This window comes from Mus caroli, unplaced genomic scaffold, assembly GCF_978045245.1.
Source record: "Mus caroli unplaced genomic scaffold, Mus_caroli_1 scaffold_1, whole genome shotgun sequence".
NCBI classification, from domain to species: domain Eukaryota; kingdom Metazoa; phylum Chordata; class Mammalia; order Rodentia; family Muridae; genus Mus; species Mus caroli.
The window spans coordinates 51,192,650-51,217,700 of record NW_028227256.1 but is presented as its reverse complement, the minus strand read 5'-3'; the positions used below and the strand labels follow the sequence as shown (position 1 = coordinate 51,217,700).

At 41.0% G+C, this 25,051-nt stretch overlaps 1 protein-coding gene across 8 annotated transcripts in view; it reads right to left on the bottom strand.

The window, feature by feature from the left end:
- The window catches only part of Ccdc150 (coiled-coil domain containing 150), a 107,814-nt gene that overhangs the window by 23,665 nt on the left and 59,098 nt on the right, over window positions 1-25,051 (bottom strand). For all 8 annotated transcript variants that reach the window (XR_002378903.2, XR_002378904.2, XM_085837329.1 and 5 more), the window contains 3 exons: window positions 21,015-21,086; window positions 6,362-6,469; window positions 5,868-5,930 (listed from right to left, as the gene is read on the bottom strand). Coding sequence is in view for 6 of the 8 variants with exons in the window: in XM_085837329.1 (XP_085693455.1) it covers window positions 5,868-5,930; window positions 6,362-6,469; window positions 21,015-21,086 (243 nt within the window). In the remaining 2 variants the exon portion in view is untranslated. The remainder of the gene's footprint in view (window positions 1-5,867; window positions 5,931-6,361; window positions 6,470-21,014; window positions 21,087-25,051) is intronic.

Below are 25,051 nucleotides of genomic sequence, written 5' to 3'. Positions count from 1 at the left end.
AACGCCAGGGCCAAGAAGTGGGAGTGGGTGGGTAGGGGAGTGGGGGGGGGGGAGGGTATGGGGGACTTTTGGGATAGCATTTAAAATGTAAGTGAAGAAAATATCTAATAAAAATTGTTAAAAAGATTTAAAAACAATAATTCTTACGTCTAAGTTAGCACGGTTTTGTCTAGAGGCAAATCATCTGATTTGTGTTTCACTAGTATTGAAGTTTTGTATAGCAAACTCCAGACAATATTTTGTTTTTTGTCCTTGCATCTACAATAAGTTGTTCATTCCCAGTTTCAGACCCCAATTATCAGATAATGGTTTCACAGCCAGCCCAGAAGGAATGGGTTCCCTGATTGTAAATCTGCTTCAAATCTGCTTTCTTAGTGTTATTAACCTATAACACATGAAGGTTTACAGAACTCTAATTGCAGCTTTTATATTATAGGGGGCTCAAAATTACTTGTATAAATTTAGGAATTTGATAGAATCATTATTTGGAATTATAAAACCTCAATTTGTTTACATAGCATTGGTATAAAAAAGACATGCCAACATAGATGGGGAATTTCATGGGACTCCACTCCTAAATGAAAAGCTAGAGGCGATTAATGGCTGTTAAGAAGGGAGACTCAGTCTTCTCAAGAGAAGACCCTCTGAAAAGTTGTCATCCTAAGCAGTCAGCCCCAAACACATGGTATATACAAGCCACACCAAGTGGACTCAGCAGGCTCTGTTTATGTACACATGTGATAATGATAATTAATGAAGAGATCATGAATTCTGAAAGTGGTAGTGGAAACATGGAAGAAGTGGGAAAAGGAGAGGGGAGGGTAAAATGATGTAATCAATACTCAGCACAAATTACCAACACACACACATACACACACACACACACACACACACACACACACACACACACACACATATATAATTTAAGCTTAAAAAATAAAGACTTAACACACACATGCAACATGCATACATAACTACCCAAAATATGGGAATAGGGCTATCATGCTGGCTCGGCAGGTTAAATTACTTCCTAACGTGTGGCAGAGGAGTGATGCAGAGAGAAGAAAGCAGAAGATGGAAAATTGAGAGTGGTCATGAAAGGGGCAGACAGGGACTGGAGCAGAGAACTATCCCTGTTCTGGGTTGTAGGCTAAAATAACCAAGTTATTGAAGCAATTTTTATGGCTTCCACCACTGGTTAAGTGGTTCTGATGCAAGGCTCTGGAGTCCCCGACTCAGTAAAGTCAAATGAGTAATATGTTAAGGGAAAATATTGATCAATGTATTATAGGACAGAGTGTTCTTATAATTCCTAATATTCAATCAATTGTGGTTTTTACTTTCAACTGTAATTATTAATGCATAATTTTACAAAATACTGATTTTCACTGTAACGTTTCCAATGTGTGTGAAATAGTCATTGCTGTACTGCTGCCTTAGATTCTCAGAGCTGCAGCTCATTCAGAGGTGATTAACACTTAAGACACAGAACCTGACAGGTACTTATAATACACTAGCTACTGGGATTACGCCATGAGAATCACAGTGGCTCCTAAGTTTGTTCTACTTCATTGGTCTTCACCACATGAAGACCCACTACCACATTTTCCTGTTGCCTTTCATTTCCTCCTCATGAACTGCAACCCAGTGAAACTGAAACAAAATAAAGCCCCTTTCTCTTAAAAAAGAAGTAGCTAGCAAACTGCCCCAGCAAAATCTATAAACTATAATAGAAGTCTCGTGTCATTATTTATACTTCAAGTGGGTCCATGAAAGTCCTGCAATGCTAACAAGCCCTATGACCTGAGTTAGAACCTAGGATTCACATGGTAGAAGAGAATTCTCTTCTGGCTTTCACATGTGAATTATAACAATGCACACCTCCCACATACACAAAATAAATAGGTGTAATAAAAAGATATTAAGACTTTATGAAAAGGACTCACTGACTCACTTTGATAGCTCAGGATTAATCCCAGGAACTGACGAATGTGGGACTGTAAGAAATTAAAATGCTTCTGCCCAACAAAGGAACAACCACCGGAGGGAGCAACAGTACACAAAATGAGAGCAGACCCATGCCAGCTATAGTGATGATGGAGCTGAATACTTAAAAGTTTATAAAGGATTCAAAGAGTTAAACAAACAAACAAAAAAAACCCCAAATCATCTGATCACTATATGGGCAAATGCATCAAACATGCAGTTCTCAAAAGAAGAACTATATGTGGCAATAAGTATGTGAAAAAGTATTCAATACCCCCAGTCACCAGAGAAGGCCAAGGTGAAGTGTCCTGCAGAGTGTACCTCACCCCATTCCGAATGCGATCACTCAGGGAAAGCAGCAAAGTGAGTATGTAGCAAAGGGAAAACGGGAATATGAACATGTGTGCCCACTATGGAAAGTGGCACCATGTTTCTGGAAGAACTAAAGTCCACTTTACCACTGAGTGTACACGTCAAGGAATCTAAGCAAACCAGAGACACTGGCACATCCACAATACTGAAGAATTATTCACAATAGTTCAGACAAGGAACCTGGCCACATTCCCAGGAAGATGAATGACTAAAGAAAATGTGGCCCATCTAGTCATAGTGTATTCTATTCAGCCATAAAGAAGAATGGAATTGTGCTATTTGCCGTAAATTGATGGGAATAGATGCTATCATATTAAGTGAAATAAGCCAAAGAGGAAGGAAAATATTTCACTTATGTGAAATCTAAACTTAAATGTATATAAAAATGTATAAATAGTAGTATACAGAAGGAAGGGGCCTAAAAAAGTGGGACGGTGGAAGAAACAAGGATGAGGTAGAAAAGAAAATTAAATTAAATGAATAATTAATATAAAAAAATCCAGAGGGCATGACCACTAGGATTTTATAAGTATGAGACAGTTTTCATACATCTGCACAATAACTTCTGATTAGCATACTATTTTACATACTACTCTTCCTAAAACTTTATGTCAAAATACCTGTAGGGTCCCAGAACATTATAAAATAGTGCAAAGAATGTTCTTAGGTTCAAACTGTCATGTTACCACTACCCAGGTTACAGAACTCGATTGGTTTCTTTTCAATTTTCATGTGTGTGTGTGTGTGTGTGTGTGAGCATGCACACTCATGTGTGAGTGCGCATGTGCACATGTGCAGATTTCCGTGCAGTTTGATCCCACGTGAGTATCTGCATGCCCTGGATAAGCAGGCTGCAGAGCTGCTCCATCTGCACTTACACCTTTTTATATTTGTTCCTTCCAACCTCAGCCATTCCCTGACATACATTCATCTGCTCTTTGTGCTTATTTCTTTTCAGAACTGGTGACCATCTTAAATAGGTCAATCTTTTTAAGGTAACACATTCATATGATTCTTTCTACAGCACTTTACTGAAATGTAACTAGCATACAGAAAGCTGCATGTACATAAGGGGTATAAGCTGGCAGCTTCTGGCATAAACCCTCAAACCAATACAAAGAGATTGAACATTTCCAATAATGTTTGGTAGTATTTCATTCTGGTTTAATTTCTATTTCCCTAATTATTTTTATATACATTTCCGCCAGCAAAAATACTGAGAGTATATAAACACATCTTCTTTGGAAGATAAGCTATGGTAGCTACTGTTTCTAAATATGAAGCAAAGGTTGATACTTTAACAAGTTTACTCCAAAATATTTCTAAATGTTCAATATATTGGGACCTCTTAGATCAATATATTTCTAGTTTAACAGCATCTTTAGCTAATCATTTCAATTCGAATTATGATTATGCATAAATTTTGAATTTTAAAATATCAAAGCTTGTTTTGGAAAAGTCAGTTGTTATTAAACCAACTTTTCTATGACACAAATGAAATTATGTGGCAGCAAAACTGATCATTTTAATTTACATAGTTTTTTATTATTGGTGAAATCCCTGTTACTCATCTAGTCAAACATGTTTCTAGATTGTTACTGCATTTTAAAGTATTAAATAATTCTGAAATTTCCTTAAGATCACAGGAGGTAGAGGGAGGGAGGGAGATGAGAGGGAGACAGGAGGGAGAGAAAAAAAAAAAAAGGAGGGCAGGATCAGGTATGGGACAGGACAGGAGAGAAGTACAGAGGGTCAGGAAATTGAATAGAAATGTGCAGCAGTGGGGGATGAAGAACTGGGGGTAGCCACTAGAAAGTCCCAGATGCCAGGGAAGCAAGAGGCTCCCAGGACCCAATGAAATGACATTAGCCAAAATACCCAACGAGGGGGAGATAGAACCTGTAGAGATCGTACTCAGTGGATAGTTATGACCCCCAGTTAAGAGATGGGGCCACCCAATCATCTCAAAAATTTTAACGTAGAATTGCTCCTGTTTAAAGGAAATGCAGGAACAAAGAAATGGAGCAGAGACTGAAGGAAAGGCCATCCAGAGACCGCTCCACCTAGGGATCCACCCCATCTGCAGACACCAAACCCTGACACTATTGCTGATGACAAAAAGCACTTGCTGACAGGAGCCTGATATGGCTGTTCCCTGAGAGGCTCTGCCAGCACCTGACCAAGACAGATGCAGATCCTACAGCCAACCATCAGACTGAGCCCAAGGACCCCAATGAAAGAGCCAGGGGAAGGACTGAAGGAGCTGAAGGGGATTGCAACTGCATAGGGAGAACAATATCAACTAATCAGACCACCCAGAGCTCCCAGGGACTAAACCACTAACCAAAGAGTATATACATGGAGGAATCCATGGCTCCAGGTACATATATAGCACAGGATGGCCTTGAGGCTTGATGCTCCGGTGTAGGGGGATGCTAGAGTGGTGAGGCAGGAGTGGGTGAGTGGGTGGAGGCACACCCCAGGCAAAGGGGAGAGGGGTTGTGGAAGGAAAACCAGGAAGGGGGAGAACATTTGAAATGTAAACAAATAAAGTAAGTAATTGAAAACGAAAGATTCAATGTGTGGTCTTCACTTACCGAATCCTGTTTAAGAAGATTTGATGATTCCTCACTTAGCAAGGGTCTTGAGGCAAGAATGTCTATTTTGCCTTCTAGCCTTCCCTCCATGGTTTTAATCGCATTTAAAAGAGTCTTTAGGGAGATCCTGGAGTCTCCCATCCCCTGAGACATTCTCATAGAAGGCAAGGTGGGTGCAAAGCTCACTCGGCGCGCCACATTTGGAATAACACTGGGCAGGGCGACTGTGGCAGCCCTTTCCTTTACATTACTGATATAAAACCGAGAGCCTTCCAGGGATTTAGAAGATGTGGGCCTCTCTGGAGATTTCCTTCTTCTTGGAGGCATTACTAGTTACAAGTAACAGTATCAAGTAAACTCAAGGCTGGGTTTTCAAGGAATACCCACTTTAGTAGGAAGAAGAGCAGAAAGTTTAGGAAGAAGCTGGAAAATATATTCCTTGGCTTCAAGAATGAAAAGATCACACTATGACCTAGTAAGAAGCAGGCCGCAACCTGAGCTTCCCTGAGACACTATCGCTAATGACAGCCTCTTAGAGCTTTGTGACCTCACCACTCATCTGCAGAGTCAGTTGGTTAGAACCCCCTGGGCATTCCATTTGGAGACATACTCCAGTACCATGGCAATGGTGGTATTTGAACACAAAGTCACAGACAGAAGTTTCAGCTTATGAGTTAAGATTTTTATAATCATTGTAAAATATGCTATTTGCAGCATAGATGCAAATACGCTAAATTTGTAATCACTGCACTGAATTGCTTTCTTTTAGTAAAATATTCATGGGTTTCATTCCTTACTAGCACTTTCTATACTTTGCTTGCTTAACAACGAATTTACTGAAATGTTATGTGACCTACTACAGGTGTCGGCCTCTCCAGCCATTGTGCTAAGTAAGCTGCTTCACTATAATACCTCTTTCAGGTGAGCTTCTGTCTGCTCCAGATACGTCTTGCTGGCACTCAGCTCTGAGTTTGCCTACAATTCAAAAAACAAAGATACTTGTTCTTCACATTTGCAAAAAAAAAAAAAAAAAGTTAAGGCTCGAACTGAAAAAGCTTTGAGCTTATGAAACCCATACAAACATTCTATAACAATGATCCTTGTGAGTGGTCATGAAAACAACATATTTTTTTCCTGAAAGGCAGAGTGTCCTGGTCAACAAGCTCTCATGAATGTTAGAAAGATGAAGCATGTTGATCATTCTGATTCTGGTGAAGGCATCTTTCTAACTCCCTCTAGCTCTCAGCAGAACCTTACACACAGCAGGGGTTTAAACTGAGTTTAAGAGAAGATCTCCACCTTTGCAGGATTGTGCAGGGGAGGGCAGAGGCACCAAGCAATGCCATGAACCTGCACCATTGTAACGGTGCCTCACAGCAATCGCTTTCTGCAGACACTAGGCATACCTGAGCATATTTGACCTCTAAAGCTTTATTCAGCTTATGTAGATGGTCCTTCTGCAGCATGGTTTCAGCGAATGTGTGAAGCTGTGCTTCTAGCTGTTTAACCTTTGTCTACAAGGAAAACAAAGAGTGGAGGAAGATGTCATACGTTTTTGTAAAAAAAAAACTAGAGAACACATGAAATTTGAAAAGCAAATCCTGCATTTTTCTAATGTTGCAAACAATTCTGTCTTAACTCATTGCTACAAGCAGGCTACAGCTGTGTAAATGGGTTAAGACAACAAATCTGCTCTCTGTGGCCTAAGGAAAGTCCAAATGGAGATGATCATGAATAATTCCATGAAGACTGTTCTGCAGATAAATCTCAAATATGAGTGAACTGTGGTACCAGTATTCAGAACATTTTCTGAGGGTGGATAATTAGAAGGAGAGGGGGGGGGAGGGGGAGAGGGAGAGAGAGAGGGAGAGAGAGAGGGAGAGGGAGAGGGAGAGAGAGACTTGTATTTTGCTCAAAGAGAACTAGGAAAGTTAAATAGAGTGCTTATATGTTGCATTGTATTTTAAAATTACTTCCTAAAGGCACGGTGATACATACCTGTTATCTCAGTCCTTAAGAAGCAGAGACAGAAGGGTTACTGTGAGTTCTTAAATAAGATTACTTTGTGACAGGCTGAAAAGCCTAGACTTGGTCCCGAGGCGAAAAGTTCACGGAAACTTAGTCTCCTGGAACCGTGGCATCCTGTAATAACGAATGCTCCAAATCTGTCCTCGCTTTAGTCAGTGAACAGATCTGTGTGCTTTCCCTCAGTATTGCTTTAAGTGCCTCTAAGGGTTGATTTTGACATATAGCTAAGTTAGATTCTTCACCAGTCCTAGGCAGTCTTTCAGCCGACCCTGGGCAAGGATAGCTGAGTCACTGCCCTACACAGGAATTTACCATTATCTAGGAAAAAGGAAGGTTGTGGTCTAAGGAAGAGCCAGAGTAGATACTTAGAACTATAGATATCTGAGTTACACCCATACACAGGAATTTACAATGGCCTAGGGGGAAGGTGGACTAGAATAGGAACTATGACAAGGGCACAAGCCCTTGCCCCTGACTTCTAAGATTAAGCTGACTTTAGGTGGGGCTGCTTTTGATCCCAATTGTTGACATGGGTTCTATCCCAGTTGGTTCCTGTTAGCTTTTAGTATGCATTCCTCTGTTTTGTGTAAAAGTCACTCATAAGACTGGTACTCGCTTTGAAACACATTACATTCAGATACCACACACTCTCTCTGTTTTCATATTTGTTTGTCACCCTCCTTCTTTGTCACCAACTCCATTGCCCACCATACTGGGAACCCAATTTTCTCCCACGGATTGAAGGGGGCTGACTGAGGCCAGTCCGTGCATTTATGGAATAATAAGTTTTACTTCATCCTTAGGACTCACCATCTTGTAGCCTTTGAGGAACAGTGAAGTGCAGCCTACTGTCAGTGAAGGTACTTTATCATTTAGTAGGAATTCTTACTCAAGATATTTAAGACAGGAAGGAACACAGAAGCACTGGTCAGAAGCAAATGAACCTTGCTCCCTCAAGCCTGGTGATCTGGTGAGTGTTAAAAACCAGTCTGTTACGTGTTTATCAATAAGTCTGGGTAAATTAGGCCATGGTCAGATGCTCATACAGTTCCATTGGTCTGAATACACACACACACACAGTATATATTATATATCCCTATAGATAGCAATATATATTGGTACTTATAGTTACATAAATTATGAGACAGCCAAAAAATTAAAAGAGCTCCCTTTTAACCTGTTTACACTGTAATGTAAACATTGATTCATTACATTTCCTAGATATTTTTAGTATACATTGCAAAATTGAAATAAAGTAGGACATATCTACAATGGCAGTTCATTTATAAATTGAAATGAGATTTAGAGTTAAAATAACCCAAATAGCCAATTTTTAAAATTCCAATTTCGTTTTGTGGCATTGAGAGTAAAGCCAGGACCATTCTATAAGTGTAACTCATTTCAACTGCCTTTCATTTGCCTTCAAGCTCTGAACCTCGTTTGTCTACTAACTTTAATGAGGGAAAAAATGAATGCTGACATGTTTGGCAAGCCTATTGTGAGATTACTCAACATTTCAATTGTCCAGTCCAGAGCCTAAGTGGGTTTCATTTTACATTGTTTAGCCCAGCTGTTAGCTGTTTAGCATGTTAGGCAAATATTCTACCATTGTCCTAAGCCCCAACTCCAAATACATTTTGACTACAAATAAACACATTCAGGCAGCTATGGCGATTTCAGAACAGTCTGGTCATTTTTATTTCTATGGCCCCTGCCTACTACTCATACTGTAATATCCAAAATGAATTCAAGAGCACCCAGTACCTTCCCCCTTTGAAAAGGACTTCCCAAACTGTACTAGCAGGCCAAGTGCAGAGCCAGACAAGGAAGCTGGCTGACCAAACAAACATAAAAACATAGTTTTAGTGGTCAAAATGATTAAACCTGCAGCCACCTAAGTAATATTAGCTGTTCTCAAAGAAATAGCCATAACAAGATTAGCAATTCTCCTGTCTCCTGCCCTTCTGACATGGGTTAAATGTTAACTAGATGCTCTGCTGACATAGATAAGCACCCGCCCTTCAGAATTGCCGTTACCTCGATCTGCACATACAATTTGCTGATGTTTAACTATCCAATTGTGTGTAACTGCGCCAATTTCCCCTATCACCCAACTTTTTTCCTATATAAACCCCTAACTTTTGAGCCTCAGGGTTGACTCCTCTGTCTCCTGTGTGAGATACATGTTGGCCAGTAGCTCCATCATTAAACTGCCTCCTGTGTTTGCATCAAGACATTCTCTCGTGATTCCGTGGGTGCACGCACCATCTCAGGACTTGAGTGGGAGTCTCCCCACTGAGGTCTTTCATTTGGAGGTTCCACCGAGATTTGCGTGACACCCAGGAACCCTGAAGACCCCTTGGAGGTACGTCTGTGTGAGTCTTATATGTTGTCTGAGTGCCCAAGTGCAGAGCTGCTGAGTTTGTGTTTGGTTTCAGTTTTCAGGCAGCTGCCACTGTGGGCCGTAAGGACCCAGTGGCTGCGGAAGGAGACGTCCTAGGGCCGTAGCCTGCAACCCTGGAAGATGTTCCAAAGGTGGAAGGGAGTGGATGTGGAATCCCACCCCATCAGGAAAGTCAGGAGAGCCTGGCTGTTATCTTTCAGAATGAAGGAGACAGAGTGCTCCTTCTACTGGGAAGGGAGTGGAAGTGGAATCCCTCCCTCTCTCCCTGCCTGCCTGACTGTCTGTCTGTCTTGTTCACTTGTGTGTCCTCCTTCTGATTCTGTTTTGCTTTTTGTTTTGCTTTTGGTTTGTCTGGTTTCAGGTCTGGTTTTGGTCCCAAGGGGACGACTGGTTATCTTGGTTTGGTTTTAGGCAAGTCTTAGGTTTTGGAGGCCTTCTCATGGAAAGGGGCCCATTTGGGGTGGTTGCAGTGACAGGCAGATGTGCCAAAACATCGCTGACCACAATGAGGACGCTCTGGTGTGTAAGATGCCCTGTATTGGTCTTGTTTGGTTGGTTACTTTCTGTATCTGTAAAATTACTGTAACGCTTTATCTGGACGGTTTCTGTTGTGTGTTTTGTTTGTCTCTTTGTGTTTGGACTTGGACTGATAACTGAGGACTGCTTTGAGTTATGCCCTCTGGAATAAGCCTAAAAATCCTGTCAGATCCTGATGCTGACCTCTTCCTTTCAGATCCTCAGCTGCACTGCCTCCCACTCTCCAACTCCAGAGAGCAGCCATCAGGTCACAGTGGTCCCGCCCAGGGACCTGAAGCCTAGGGAGGAAAGAGCAAGAGGTGGTCCCTGAGAAAGTGTGGCTGCTGAAGGAGAGATGGAGGAGGCTGTGGAAGTGGCCGGCCAGGGGTACCCTGTGGTATTCCTAGCCCTGGCTGCTTCTCATACTTGCCTAATTATGTTTCCCTTTCCCCTGCATTCCACCTGCCCATCTCTAGGATTTGGCAGTAAGCCAGAGTGCCTCTTGTTAACAGAAAAAGTGCTTTCACTTTGAGATGTCAGTGACCCAGCAGCTGGCTGTGAGAGCTGGGTTCCCTTCCCTGCCCCATGTGTCTTCTCGGGGCCCCCTCACTGCTTGCCATGAGTCTGTTCCAAGCTCCAGTGAGGGAGGCATTTGCCCACTTGGGGCTTCTCCTGTTCAAGGTAAGGAGCACCTGCTGTCTAACCACCAGTCACGTCTTTGTGGGGCTAGAAAGTGCCCCAACAATCTGACCAAGGTAACAGGAAGTTACAGAAGTTAGGAGATGGACAGGGTAAGTCGGTAAGAAAGTTAGTGTAAGTCAATAAGAAAGTGCAGAGGAGAAACGAAGGAAGGATAGAGGTCTGGAAAGAAGTGAGCTAAGAGCAAAGCTTCAGCAGACTCAGGAGAGATGGATGACAGTGGCAAATAGAGAGGTTAACAGTGAGGAGAAGTGAAAATAGAGATTAGAGAGGTCTGAGATGGGAGCGATACTCTGAATGAGAAATATTTAGAGGAGGAATCAGTAAAAAAGAGACAGGCAAGAGGAAGAGTTGAGGAAACATGAGGCTGACAAAGACAGAGACCAGAGTCAGAATCAGAGATGTGCAGTGAGACAGAAGGATAAACCAGGGTAGAGGCGAACTATGAGAGAGGATGAGTGACAGGATAGGGACGTGATAATTAGATAACATCCAAAGGAAGCAAAGACAATATATATATATATTGGGGCAGTCTCTCACTCAGTGCCCTTTTTCTTTACAGTAAACACATTGATCTTTAGCCAAAAGCTTTCTGTAGTTGCCAGGTACTATCTAAGTTCTCTAGTTTCTCTGACTATTCTCTGACTATATATATATATATATATATATATATATATATATATATATATATAGAGAGAGAGAGAGAGAGAGAGAGAGAGAGAGAACACATTGTATGAGATCTCCATTACAGTTAGGAAACAGCAGCAAAGAAAGGTAAATAACAAAGACTATAGCCTGGCAAACTGGCACATGCTGATAATGCTAGCACTCAGAAATGATCTATAAGGAACAGGGAGCCAGGGAATTAAAAAGGAATAAGAGAAGATGCTGGCCACAATAGTCAGAGAAACTAGAGAACTTAGATAGTACCTGGCAACTACAGAAAGCTTTTGGCTAAAGATCAATGTGTTTACTGTAAAGAAAAAGGGCACTGAGTGAGAGACTGCCCCAACAAAAAGAAGAGGAGCCCCTCTCATGACCAAACCCTTCCACCTGTTCATGGCTAAAAGTAAAGGGATAGCAAAAGGAGTGCTAACTCAGAAGCCGAGTCCTTGGAAGAGGCTGATGGCCTACCTGTTGAAGCAGCTAGAAAAGAGACTGTGTTTCATATTCCCCCATTGACCCATTCAAATCAAGTTAGAGAAGTTCCTAAGCACTGTGGACTTTTGCAGACTGCGGATTCCAGGTTTTGTTGAATTAAAAACAGCCCTTCGTATGGAAAATAAAGAACATCAAGCCTTTGATGCCATTAAGACTGCCCTGTCGGCTCCAGCTTTAGGCCTCCCAGATGTGACTGAGAACAAAGATATTGCCAAAGGGGTTCTTACTCGGAGATTGAGGCCCTGGAAAAGACCTGTGGCACACTTATCTAAGAAATTAGTCCCTGTGACTGTGGGATGGCCTGTTTGCTTGCACACAGTGGCTACTATAACATTATTGGTCAAGGACACAGATATATTTATTGGCTTTGGGACAGAACCTGGTGATCTCAGTGCCGCATGCCCTAGAAAGTGTGGTTCAGCGCCCTGATGGATGGCTGACTAACGTTCGCATGACTCATTACCAGACACTGTTGTTCAACTCTGATAGAGTCACATTTGCCCCCTGCAAGTCTGAACTCAGCTACACTGTTCCCAGACCCAGACTTTCAGCAGGTTCTTGCTGAGACACATAGGTGGCATGGAGATCTGACAGACCAGTTACTAGAGGGTGCAGATGCTACCTGGTTCATAGACTGGAACAGCTATCTAGAAGAAGAGAAAAAAAAAAAACATACTGGAGCAGCTGTGGTAGTTGGACAGGCCCTGCCAGAGGACACATCCGATCAAAAGACTCAACATCTACATGGATAGCAGGTATGCTTTTGCCACAGCCCATGTCTATGGGACCATATATCTACTGACACCGGGAAGAAAAAGAAAATAAGAACAAAGAAGAAATGCTGGCTCTACTGAGGCCCTCCATGACCCTGCCAAGGTAAACATCATTCACTGTCCTAGTCACTAGAAGAGAGATACAGTGGTAACAAAGGGCAACAACATGACAGACTGAGAAACACACACAGTTACAGCCATGGCCCTGCTGGTGCTCCTGGCAATGGAGCCCGAGTTTAACTACGTAGCAGAGGATTTAGCCCTCATTTCCAAAGATTCCAGTCACCAGTTCAACAAAAATAAGAGACTGTGGTATACCTCCAGGGAAAGAAAATCCTGCCACAAAGACAAGCAGAAGCTGTGATGAAACAGATGCATCAGTGGACTCACTTAGAGGTAAGCAAGCTCATCCAGACATTCTCCAAGACTAAGTATCATGTACCAGGTTTAAAACACCTTGTGGAACAGGTGGTGCACAAGTGTGTGCACTGCCAAAGAGTCAATGTCTGCCACACTATAGTAGATCCAGGGGAAAAGACACTGGGAAGACAGACCTGGTGTCTACTGGGAAATAGACTTTACTGAGAAAAATATGTATATGAATACCTTCTGGTTTTTGTGAACGTTCTCAAGATGGATAGAAGCTTTTCCCTGTAAAAATGAGACTGTTCAGATACTCATCAGGAAGATTACTGAAGAAATTTTTCCAAGGTTCGGAGTGCCAAAAGCAATAGTGTCAGATAATGGCCCTGCCTCTGTTGCCCAGGTAAGTCAGGGTGTGGCCAAGTATTTAGAGGTCAAATGAAAATTACATTGTGTGTATAGACCTCAGAGCTCAGAACAGATAGAAAGAATGAATAGAACTCTAAAATAAACCTTGACAAAATTAATCATGGAGACTGGCGCAGACTTGATGCTCCTTCCCCTTGCCCTATTTGGAACTGAAATATTCCCTCTTGATTCAGTCTAGTTACTCTTTTTGAGATCCTTTATAGGCTCCCATGCCCATAACTGTCTTAAAATGATGTGTTTAAATCTACATGTTGTTGTAATAATGATCTGTATGCTAACTTAAAAGGCTTGCAGGTGGTACAGAAAGAAGTCTGGTCACAACTAGCTACAGTGAATGAGCCAAGTACCCCAAAGACATCTCACCAGTTCCAGTCAGAGATCTGATCTGCATGCACCTGCATCACGCCCAGACCCTCAAGCCTCGCTGAAAGGGTCCCTGCCTAGTCCTGTTTCCTACCCCTTCTTATCCTGTCCTTGTTCTTAGCCTTTGTCCCATGTTCCCTTAGTGGCTTACGTACAGTACAAGTTTTGATGTTCAGACAACAACATCAGTAACTGTAACAAAGTGAGACATCATTTCAGGATGATTAAACCTGCAGCTACCAAAATAATATTAGCTGTTCTCAAAGAAATAGCCATAACAAGATTAGCAATTCTCCTGTCTCCCACCCTTCTGACATGGGTTAAATGTTAACCAGATGCTCTGTTGACATAGATAAGCACCCACCCTTCAGAATTGCTGTTACCTCGATCTGCACGTACAATTTGCTGATGTTTAAACTGCCCAATTGTGTGTAAATGCGCCAATTTCCCCTATCCCCCGACTTTTCTCCTATATAAACCCCTAACTTTTGAGCCTCAGGGTCGACTCCTCTGTCTCCTGCATGAGTTATGTGTTGGCCCAGAGCTCCGCCCTTAAACTGCCTCATGTATTTGCATCAAGACAGTCTCTTGTGATTTCTTGGGTGCACGTGCCGTCTCAGGACTTGAGTGGGGGGGGGTCTCTCCTCTGAGGTCTTTCAATACAATATACTAGTCATACAATACACCACCCAACAGTTTACACCAGACCCACCACAAATAGGGCAGCAAGATTTGCATTTATACTACTGAGAAGATGTTGGGAGCTATTAAGACAACACTATTGTCCTGATCTCTGAATTGGGCCTCTCCCCACGAGAAGAAAAGAGGGTCAAAAGTGGGCCACCGAAGCACCGCTCCGAGAACAACCACAGATTGTTCCAGCCTCAAGTCAGCGCTGGATGTCCTGACCTCAAGATGTACCCTGATCCTGCTTCCCCGTGTAGTCGCCAAAAGAAAAATTTCCACTGCCCCATCCCTCCTGCTGAGAAGTACGTCCTCTTTTTCTGCTGCTCCATTCCTCCTGCTGAGAAGTACTTCCCCTTTTGCTTGTGCATTTAAACCTTGAGCCTTGCTAATACAGTGGGACCTTGATGCTACTCAGACTGCTTCCGTGTGTCGTTCATTGCACAAGGTTCTTGTCTCTCTGTACCCCCCATTTGGATCTTAGGAGAAGGTCCCCTCGAGACCCTCAAATAACTGGACCTGCTGGACGGGTCAAGAAGAGAAAGAAGACAGGAGAAAATACATAGTGTATGCTTATCCAGAATCAAAGTCTAGGTAACCAACCAAGGGTATCAGAAGTCAGGATGGTAATGACTTGTGAGGATAGTCCCTGAAAGGAGGTCCTGGTGCTATAAATATTCTATTTCCTGGTATGAGTACTGATTACATAGTTATCTTTATTTCATTTTATAAAACCCATCAAGCCTTGTTCTAATGTATAACTTTGTCTTAGAATCACTTATTTAGTAGATAATAGCATTTTCACGAGGTTGGTATAAGTCAATCAGTGATATACATCAGCAGCAAGCCTTGTTCTTGAGTCTCACAGGGAAAAAATCCACAGGCAACAACTTAGTACCTTCACATTCAGTCACATCTCATCTTTACACTCAATAAATCAAGGTGTGATACTTAGCTCTTCAAGCGAGACCACAGGCATATGCCACAGAGCTCAACTTTGACATATAGTTCCTATGTAACATATGCAACCCAATATAACCAAGTTTAAAGAATACATAGCAGCCTAGTGTCTTGGCCATATTTAGTATTTAGTTCATCCTTTATATTATTCTGCAAGATAGAGGAATCAGTTCTTTAAAACGTGCTAGCCCAAGGCTTGACTGACATAAAGATAAGCAGTATGTCTAATATTATGCAGATGTAGATAATTATACATACATACAAACAACACTACCTCTAGGAGATGTTAACTAAATTGTAGGCAAAAGTCTCTTTTTATTTGACTATTAACATTGTCATTATTCTATAAATGTTGGAACATGGTCAAAAGAAAGATGCATGGTGAACAAAGCCTTGGGGGAACTGTGAGCGAAGCCATGGTCATTCTTGTTGGATGTCAGAACATAGCTATAGAACCCAGTCTGATACAGTGAGGCTATGCTGAGTGCTGCCCTCAGTGTACCCTGGATCTGGATATGGCCTTCTGCTTTGCTGAGTGCTTTCCCAGATAGAATCTATCGTATGTGCCAGGCAATTGTGTTTAAATTGGTCTGTCCTGAGAATGTTCTGTGAGCCAGGCTGGGTGCCACCTGTAGGCTTAGATTTTTTTAAACCTATGTTAATAAGGGTCTTTAAATACTTTTAGTCCATCATCCAAAGGTAGGGGAGAAATGGTAAATAGGACAAGGGGATGTGAATTTATTTAGAAGTAGTTTTGGGAGGAGATTTTTAATCTTTGTTGTCAGGATACCAGCAGTCTGGTTTAACAGTGTCAGTGGTGGCAGGATCCAGCAGAAACCACCTGGCCTCTCTGCACTAGTCAGTGAGAGCAACCAGGACCACCCAGAATGCCATGAATTTTCTGTAGTGCCTCTCTCAATGAAGTGATAATCAATGAAGCCTCGAGACCAATGAAGAGCTGCACAACTGGCTATGCAGATTCCCTGCCACTGGTCCTATTTATACACTCTCCTCTCTCCAAATATCATGGGTCCTCTCCTGGGTCTTGTCTCAGCAAATCATCATGTGAGTTTGCATCATCAGACATGACCAGACATTTCCACTTCAGTTCTGGGTAAGGGCTGCTCTGTTATACTTAGTACGTGCTTACTTACCTTCATTTTCATGTTTTTCTGATCGTGTTGTTCTGAACTAAAACACCCTTCCTTGGATCATTGCTTTCTGTTACATTGTAAATAAAAGCACACTGAAGCACGTTGTCTGTAGTGTTAGACTATAATTCACCCGATTCTCTAAGGTCCTCAAATTCCAGGTCTCACAGATCTGCTTAGGTCAATGAAGACTGACACATAAGCATAACTCATATCAACCACCTTTCAGTGTGCCTTACAATTCCGAGCCTCGCTTGTCTGTTACCTTTAATGTGAGGGAAGAATGAATGCAGACACATGTGGTAAGCCTATAGCAAGAATACTCAACATTTCATCTGTCCAGTCCAGAGCCTAAGTAGGCTTCATTTCCTACTGTTTTGTCCAGCTGTCCTCATCTATGGCTACACATGAGTCATCTGGGCAGCATCCTTCACTATTGTTGAGAGAGGACCTTGCTATACATCAGGCTGGCTTCACTGTCCTCCTACCTCTTCCCTTTGAGTTCTTGGATAATAGGTGTATTCCATCATGCCTGACTTCAACAAGGGAGCTTTACAAAGTGTTAAGTCTAGGCCTTAGTTCTGATTTAGTTGCTTTCTTTGACATTACAGTCATAGGACGTTTTTCTTACATATTATGTACATTTTTTAAGCATGCAGAAAACTTAAAAGACCTTTCTTTTTTATTATTATTATTATTAGATATTTTTTATTTACATTTCAAATGCTATCCCGAAAGTTCCCTATACCCTCCCCCTGCCCTGCTCCCCTACCCACCCACTCCCACTTCTTGGCCCTGGCATTCCCCTGTACTGGGGCATATAAAGTTTGCAATACCAAGGGGCCTCCCTTCCCAATGATGGCCGACTAGGCCATCCTCTGCCACACATACAGCTAGAGGCATGAACTATGGGGGTACTGGTTAGTTCATGTTGTTGCTCCACCCATAGGGCTGCAGACCCCTTCAGCTCCTTGGGTACTTTCTCTAGCTTTTCTATTGGGGACCCTGTGTTCCATCCTATAGATGACTGTGACCATCCACTTCTGTATTTATCAGGCACTGGCATAGCCTCATATGAGACAGCTATATCAGGGTCCCTTCAGCAAAATCTTGCTGGCATTTGCTATAGTGTCTGGGTTTGGTGGCTAATCATGGGATGGATCCCCGGGTAGGGTAGTCTCTGGATAGTCCATTCTTTCGTCTTAGCTCCAAACTTTGTCTCTGTAACTCCTTTCATGGGTATTCTGTTCCCTATTCTAAGGGAGAATGAAGATACATGTTGGCCTTTCCTCTTCTTGATTTTCTTGTGTTTTGCAAATTGTATCTTGGGTATTCTAAGTTTCTGGGCTAATATCCACTTATCAGTGAGTATATATCTAATGAATTCTTTTACGATTGGGTTACCTCACTATGGATGATATCCTCCAGATATGTCCATCTGTCCAAGAATTTCATAAATTTATTCTTTTTAATAGCTGAGTAGTACTCCATTATACTACTCTATTGAGGGGTATCTGGGTTCTTTCTAGCTTCTGCCTATTATAAATAAGGCTGCTATGAACATAGTGGAGCATGTGTTCTTACCAGTTGGAACATCTTCTGGATATATGCCCAGGAGAGGTATTGCTGGATCCTCTGGTAGTACTATGTCCAATTTTCTGAGGAACCGCCAGACTGATTTCCAGAGTGGTTGTACAAACTTGCATTCCCACCAACAATGGAGGAGTGTTCCTCTTTCTCCACATCCTCGCCAGCATCTGCTGTCACCTGAATTTTTGATCTTAGCCATTCTGACTGGTGTGAGGTGGAATCTCAGGGTTGTTTTGATTTGTATTTCCCTGATGATTAAGAATGTTGAACATTTTTTCAGGTACTTCTTAGCCATTCAGTATTCCTCAGTTGAAAATTCTTTGTTTAGCTCTGTACCCCATTTTTAATGGGGTTATTTGAATTTCTGGAGTCCAGCTTCTTGAGCTCTTTGTATATATTGGATATTAGTCCCCTATCAGATTTAGGATTGGTAAAAATCATTTCCCAATCTGTTGGTGATCTTTTTGTCTTATTGACAGGGTCTTTTGCCTTTCATAAGCTTTGCAATTTTATGATGTCCCATTTGTCAATACTTGATCTTACAGCACAAGCCATTGCTATTCTGTTTAGGAATATTTTCCCTGTGCCCATATCTCTGAGGCTTTCCCCCAATTTCTCCTCTATAAGTTTCAGTGTTTCTGGTTTTATATGGAGCTCTTTGATCCACTTAGACTTGAGCTTTGTACAAGGAGCTAAGAATGGATCAACTCTCATTCTTCTACATGATAACCACCAGTTGTGCCAGCACCATTTGTTGAAAATGCTGTCTTTTTTTCCACTGGATGGTTTTAGCTCCCTTGTCAAAGATCTAGTGACCATAGGTGTGTGGATTCATTTCTGGGTCTTCAATTCTATTCCATTGATCTACCTGTCTGTCACTGTAATAGTACCATGTAGGTTTTTTTTTTTTTTGTTTTGTTTTTTGTTTTTTAATCACAATTGCTCTGTAGTACAGCTTAATGTCAGGCATGGCAATTCCCCCAGAGGTTCTTTTATTGTTGAGAATAGTTTTTGCTATCCTACGTTTTTTTATTATTCCAGATGAATTTGCAAATTTCCCTTTCTAACTCAGTGAATAATTGAGTTGGAATTTTGATGGGGATTGCATTGAATCTGTAGATTGTTTTCGGCAGGATAGCCATTTTTACTATTTTAATCCTGCCAATCTCTGAGCATAGGAGATCTTTCCATCTTCTGATCTTCTTCAATTTCTTTCAGAGAGTTGAAGTACTTATACAGACCTTTTACTTCCTTAGTTAGAGTCACACCAAGGTATTTTATATTATTTGTGACTATTGTGAAGGGTGTTGCTTCCTTAATTTCATTCTCAGTCTGTTTATCCTTTGAGTAGAGGAAGGCTACTGATTTGTTTGAGTTAATTTTATATCCAGCCACTTTGCTGAAGTTGTTTATCATGTTTAGGAGTTCTCTGGTGGAATTTTTAGGGTCACTTATATATACTATCATATCATCTGCAAACAGTGATATTTTGACTTCTTCCTTTCCAATTTGTATCCCCTTGATCTCCTTTTGATGTTGAATTGTTCTGGCTAGGACTTCAAGTACTATATTGAATAGATAGGGAGAAAGTGTGCAGCCTTGTCTAGTCCCTGATTTTAGTGGAATTGCTTCAAGTTTCTCTCCATTTAGTTTGATGTTGGCTACTGGTTTGCTGTAGATTGCTTTTATTATGTTTAGGTATGGGCCTCGAATTCCTGATCTTTCCAAGACTTTTATCATGAATGGGTGTTGGATTTTGTCAAATGCTTTCTCAGCATCTAACGAGATGATCATGTGTTTTTTGTCTTTGAGTTTGTTTATATAGTGGATTACGTTGATGGATTTCTGTATATTAAACCATACCTGCATCCCTGGGATGAAGCCTACTTGGTCATGATGGATGATCGTTTTGATGTGTTCTTGGATTTAGTTTGCAAGGATTTTGTTGAGTATTTTTGCATTGATATTCATAAGGGAAATTGGTCTGAAGTTCTCTTTCTTTGTTGGATTTTTGTGTGGTATAGGTATCAGAGTAATTGTGGCTTCATAGAATGAATTAGGTAGAGTACCTTCTGTTTCTATTTTGTGGAATAGTTTGTGAAGAACTGGAATTAGGTCTTCTTTGAAGGTCTGATAGAACTCTGCACTAAACCCATCTGGTCCTGGGCTTTTTGTGGTTGGGAGACTATTGATGACTGCTTCTATTTCTTTAGGGGAAATGGGGCTGTTTAGATCGTTAATCTGATCCTGATGTAACTTTGGTACCTGGTATCTGTCTAGGAAGTTGTTCATTAAAAGACCTTTCTATGAGTATGCATATGTCAACCACTCTAAATTCTACCATTAACACTTTTTAACTTATTGCATATTATTATCTCCTATGAGTCCTCCCATCTTCTTTTTCTTATTGGATGTGTTTCAAAAGAAATATACATTTCCTACTACTGGGACTTTCTTTATTTTAAATCTCACCTGATTCTAATGTGTACCTAAGACTTAGAACTCACAAATTAGAGAGATTAGAGATTAGTTTTTCCATTAGGGTTGTTTAAGTCAGGCTCAGCCACATTAGTGACAAACTTTCTGTAGTGTAGTTACCATGGGAGGAACCATCGCTCAGTACCTTCATACTCACTTATATCTCACCACACTACTCAGCACTACAGACTCAAATCTGTCAGGGATTTTTTTCTATGCTCTAACACCATGGCTATGTACAAGATGGCTGTTACAAGGATTTAGACAGAGAATGGGTTGTGGTTTCATTATTACACCATTGGTTCTTGAGCAGATGTCACTTGGTTGATAATGATGTTAAGGAGGATTGGAGGCTACAGAGTTACTGAATGACAGAGATTTTCTAAAAGTCTGTATATTTAATCCATGCAACAACTACTATTTCAAACATCAGACAAAAGGTGGAAGATAAATCTCATACCTGGAGTTTCCCCTTTTCATAGGCGAGCATATTTTTGCTATCAGTAATTTTTTCCAAGGCCTTTTCCACTTTCTGTTGAGCAAAGTGAGAAATCAAACACATATACCGTTACCATTTACATACAACATGATTATCACCTCCCTTTTAAAACAGGTGTTAATATTGTTATTTATACAGAAATAATATCAAAATTTACTTGCAATGTACTGTAGCCTATAAAACCTTCCCCTAGACAATAAATCATTTGCTGACAGAAACATGTATGGAGCTCGCCAATGAAGATACAAAGGTGTAGGAGTCTCAGAGTATGCTGTCCTTTGTACCTGCATTCCTCTTTTCTTTGCTTCTGATTTGTTAATCTTTGGTAGATATGTTTCCCTTGATGTGGTGTGGTTGTAATAGTGATTGTAAGCTGTTTGAAGAGGACCATACGTATCTTAGGAACAATGACCACAAACTCTGGCAGTAGAAGACCATTGAGTTATCACAGCTTTAAAAATTACCTCTCAGAACTTGGAGGTAAATACCTATCTTGAAGATACCACACACTTAGACACATGACTGGATAAATCTGAACTGGATCTAAACTCGAACATCTCCTTTCCTGTGGTTCAGCTTTCATAGTAGCAAAAAGTACTGTGTAAGTTGCCAAGGAAGGGAAGCAATGAACAGTCATATCCTGATTCCTATGAATTAAAACAAGCATGGCAAGATATCATAAAAAGTACAGTCATGGCACCCATATCACAGTGATAACCAACAACTGTTTAACTGGATTCATAGCCCAATGAATGGGAGGAAAATCATGCCTGATCCTACAAACCTATCCAACTTCCAGATCTAGTGAGGTCATGGATTTTAAAAGCATCACTATCACTTTATTAGATCAGCATAATTCCTAACCATATTCTAAAGCTTATCTTTATGCCCACAAATAAGTGCAATTCTCACTCTTCATCAAAGAAGCTTCCTTTTACAGCAAATGGAGACTGTTACAAACCCCCCTACAATTGGCTCTAAGTGAAGATGAATGCATTTAGAGGATCCCAGATACAATGGACATGATCCCTGACACATCTATACAACACAGCCCCGACACCTGAAGGCTCAAAAAAACATCACAGCCGAGGGGCAGAAAGCTTGTGGAGCCAGAGAACATGGAAGCCTGTTGCCAGATTGTCTCCTAGAAATGGCAGGGAAGTGATACCTAGTATAACTCAAAAAATATGGGTGCCTAGTAGAGATCTGAACAATGGCAATATCAATAGAGGTGTTAATTCAGCAGGGGGAATCTCCTAGGGTCTCATCCCTAGACAAAGAACAGCAACAACTGATGACTGCTGACAAAAAGAGATTACCCAGAAATGAGTCCCTAATCTGTCACCCAGTACACGATGGTCAGCCATAAATCAAATGCATGTAAGACATATTAAAAAGAAGTGGGCTATATTTACATATGTGTGGTATCTATTTATCTACATAGACAGACAGATGTCAGGAGTCATAATGGGACAAGCTAATAACTAGCAGGTAGGTGATCATCTTGAAATGGCCTGCTTTGGATTGTTATATAATCTGTGACAGGTGCATCCTTATTAAGCAAGGCTGTAAGGGATTCATTTTAGAAAAGATCCCTGCTATTAATATGCTTTCCCTGTTATTATTAAACATATATAAACAATCACTAAGTAATAGCACATCCCTTTGGAGCAAATCTCTGCAGATCCACAAAGATGTGTTGTCTTGTAGTGACATTTATTATAGATAAATAGATGACTTAAATTTTAATGATTATCCTATAAGAATTCCTAAAATTATATCTGTAATTAATAAGCTCTATTATAGTGGGGCTGCTATTAGATCCTTTTCTGCTAGTCTCCCAAGTGTCACCAGTTAATTTCTCTTAGATGATAACCCAACTTTCTCCCGCTCAGAGCACATTCCAAGAGGTTGTAAAACAATTAACCAAAGCTCATTTAAAAAAAAAAAAAAACCTGCCGGGGTGGTGGTGGCACACGCCTTTAATTCCAGCACTGGGGAGGCAGAAGCAGGCAGATTTCTGAGTTCAAGGCCAGCCTGGTCTACAAAATGAGTTCCAGGACAACCAGGGCTATACAGAGAAATCCTGTCTCAAAAACAAAACAAAAAAACCAAAACAAACAAACAAAAACCCCCCAAAAAACCAACCAACCAACCAACCAAACAAACAAAAAACCCCCACAAAAAACCTATAGGTCCTAAAAAAAAAGGGAACTAACAATTTATTATAGGTGCTAGGATAGAAAATAAAATATTGACTGGGTTTAATCTATACAAAATTTCACTAATAATGATTTTAAACCTTCAGTGAACCTGTGGAGCTGAGAAAGGTGATGGATGTTTAGCCAGATAATTACTCCTAATGGATATGCATGTAAACATTCTCAGTTGTAAATTTCTATTTCAATTTATGATTGATTTTTGTGTGAACTTGTGATGAATTCTGTAACATGTAATCATGTTTTCTGAAAGATGTTTTAAGTGCTGAGGAGAAGAGAAGAGTCAGAACTGAACTCAGAAGAACGGAGGTGAGAACTGATGTGAGAGAGCAACTGAGCTGAGGGGAAGTTTTCAGACAGAACACTTTTCAGACAAAACTGAACTCAAGCACTTAGAAGTACAGGCACAGCATTGGGAGGAAAGGCATTGAGAGTTAGAGCATTATTGTGACATCCGAGCAGGAGAGAGCAAGATTAGAGGAAGAATGCAGAGTGAAATAATTTAGAAACTAGGTAACTTAAAATACTAAGAGAGCAATGTGCAGAATGCAGAGGGAAAGAGGAAAAAAGAAGACACTGCAGAGAGCAGGAGCAGGCAGGCTTCTCACCATGGGGCAAGAACAAGGCAGGCTTAGTCTTATTAAAAGCAACAAACCAACATGGGTTTAATTCATTTAGCATTAAAAGGGTAGAAGCCTTTTCTCTATATAATAAAGATTGGAGCGCATTTTTCATCCAGAATGAGTGAGTTCCTTCTGCACTGGTGCTCAGTCTTTTGCTCCACATGCATATATAAGTATGGATGAGTGTGTAAGTATGTAATTGTGAGAATGCATGCAAGCTGGGCCCAACTGGGTTTTCATGGAAATGTATAAATGAATAAATGAGCATGCATGAATCTGTATATGAACTTATGTGAGACTACGCGTATTCGCTTATGTAAGTCTTTCCTTCTGCGAGTGTTACTCTCTTCTGGTTCAATAGAAGTTTATTGCTCCAAACTTCCCCCTAGCCCTACAAGTAAAAGGCATCTGGACAATTGAGACAAGGCTCTAGCAATCAATCCTTTACTTAATCTCCTGCTGTTTTAGGATGAGGTGCTAAGTGCCAGAAATTGCAGTTTCTGGCCTCAGAGGATCACAGAAGGCAGGTCAGCTACAATAGCATAGTAACTTAGGTAAGTAAACTTTTTATAATATAGCAACCCCAAATGTCTCGTAAGAGAAAGTCTTACCCCTGAATCTCATAAGACAAAGTCTTAACCCGCTGATGCTCTACCCCTTCGACTGCCTCAAGAAGAACCGACAAGCCGGGCGTGGTGGCACACGCCTTTAATCCCAGCACTCAGGAGGCAGAGGCAGGCGGATTTCTGAGTTCCAGGCCAGCCTGGTCTACAAAGTGAGTTCCAGGACAGCCAGGGCTATACAGAGAAACCCTGTCTCGAAAAACCAAAAAAAAAAAAAAAAAAAAAAAAAGAAGAACCGACAAGAAAGAAGAAACCCCCCACCAGAGCTGGCCACCGACAGAGAGACTGATGAAACATTAATAATCAAAGGAAAAAAGGCCATCAATTTGAGAGGATGTGTGGGGTCTGAGGGAGGGCACATGGAAGGGGTTAGAAGGGAAGAAAAGGAAGTGAAAGACTGAGGTAATTACATTTTAATTTTAAAAATTAATAAAAGATGTTAGGTGCTTATTTAAATTCTTATTTACAGGCTACTAAATTGTTCCTGCACTTTAAATAATGGGAGAATATAAATTAGACATTACCCAAATGAA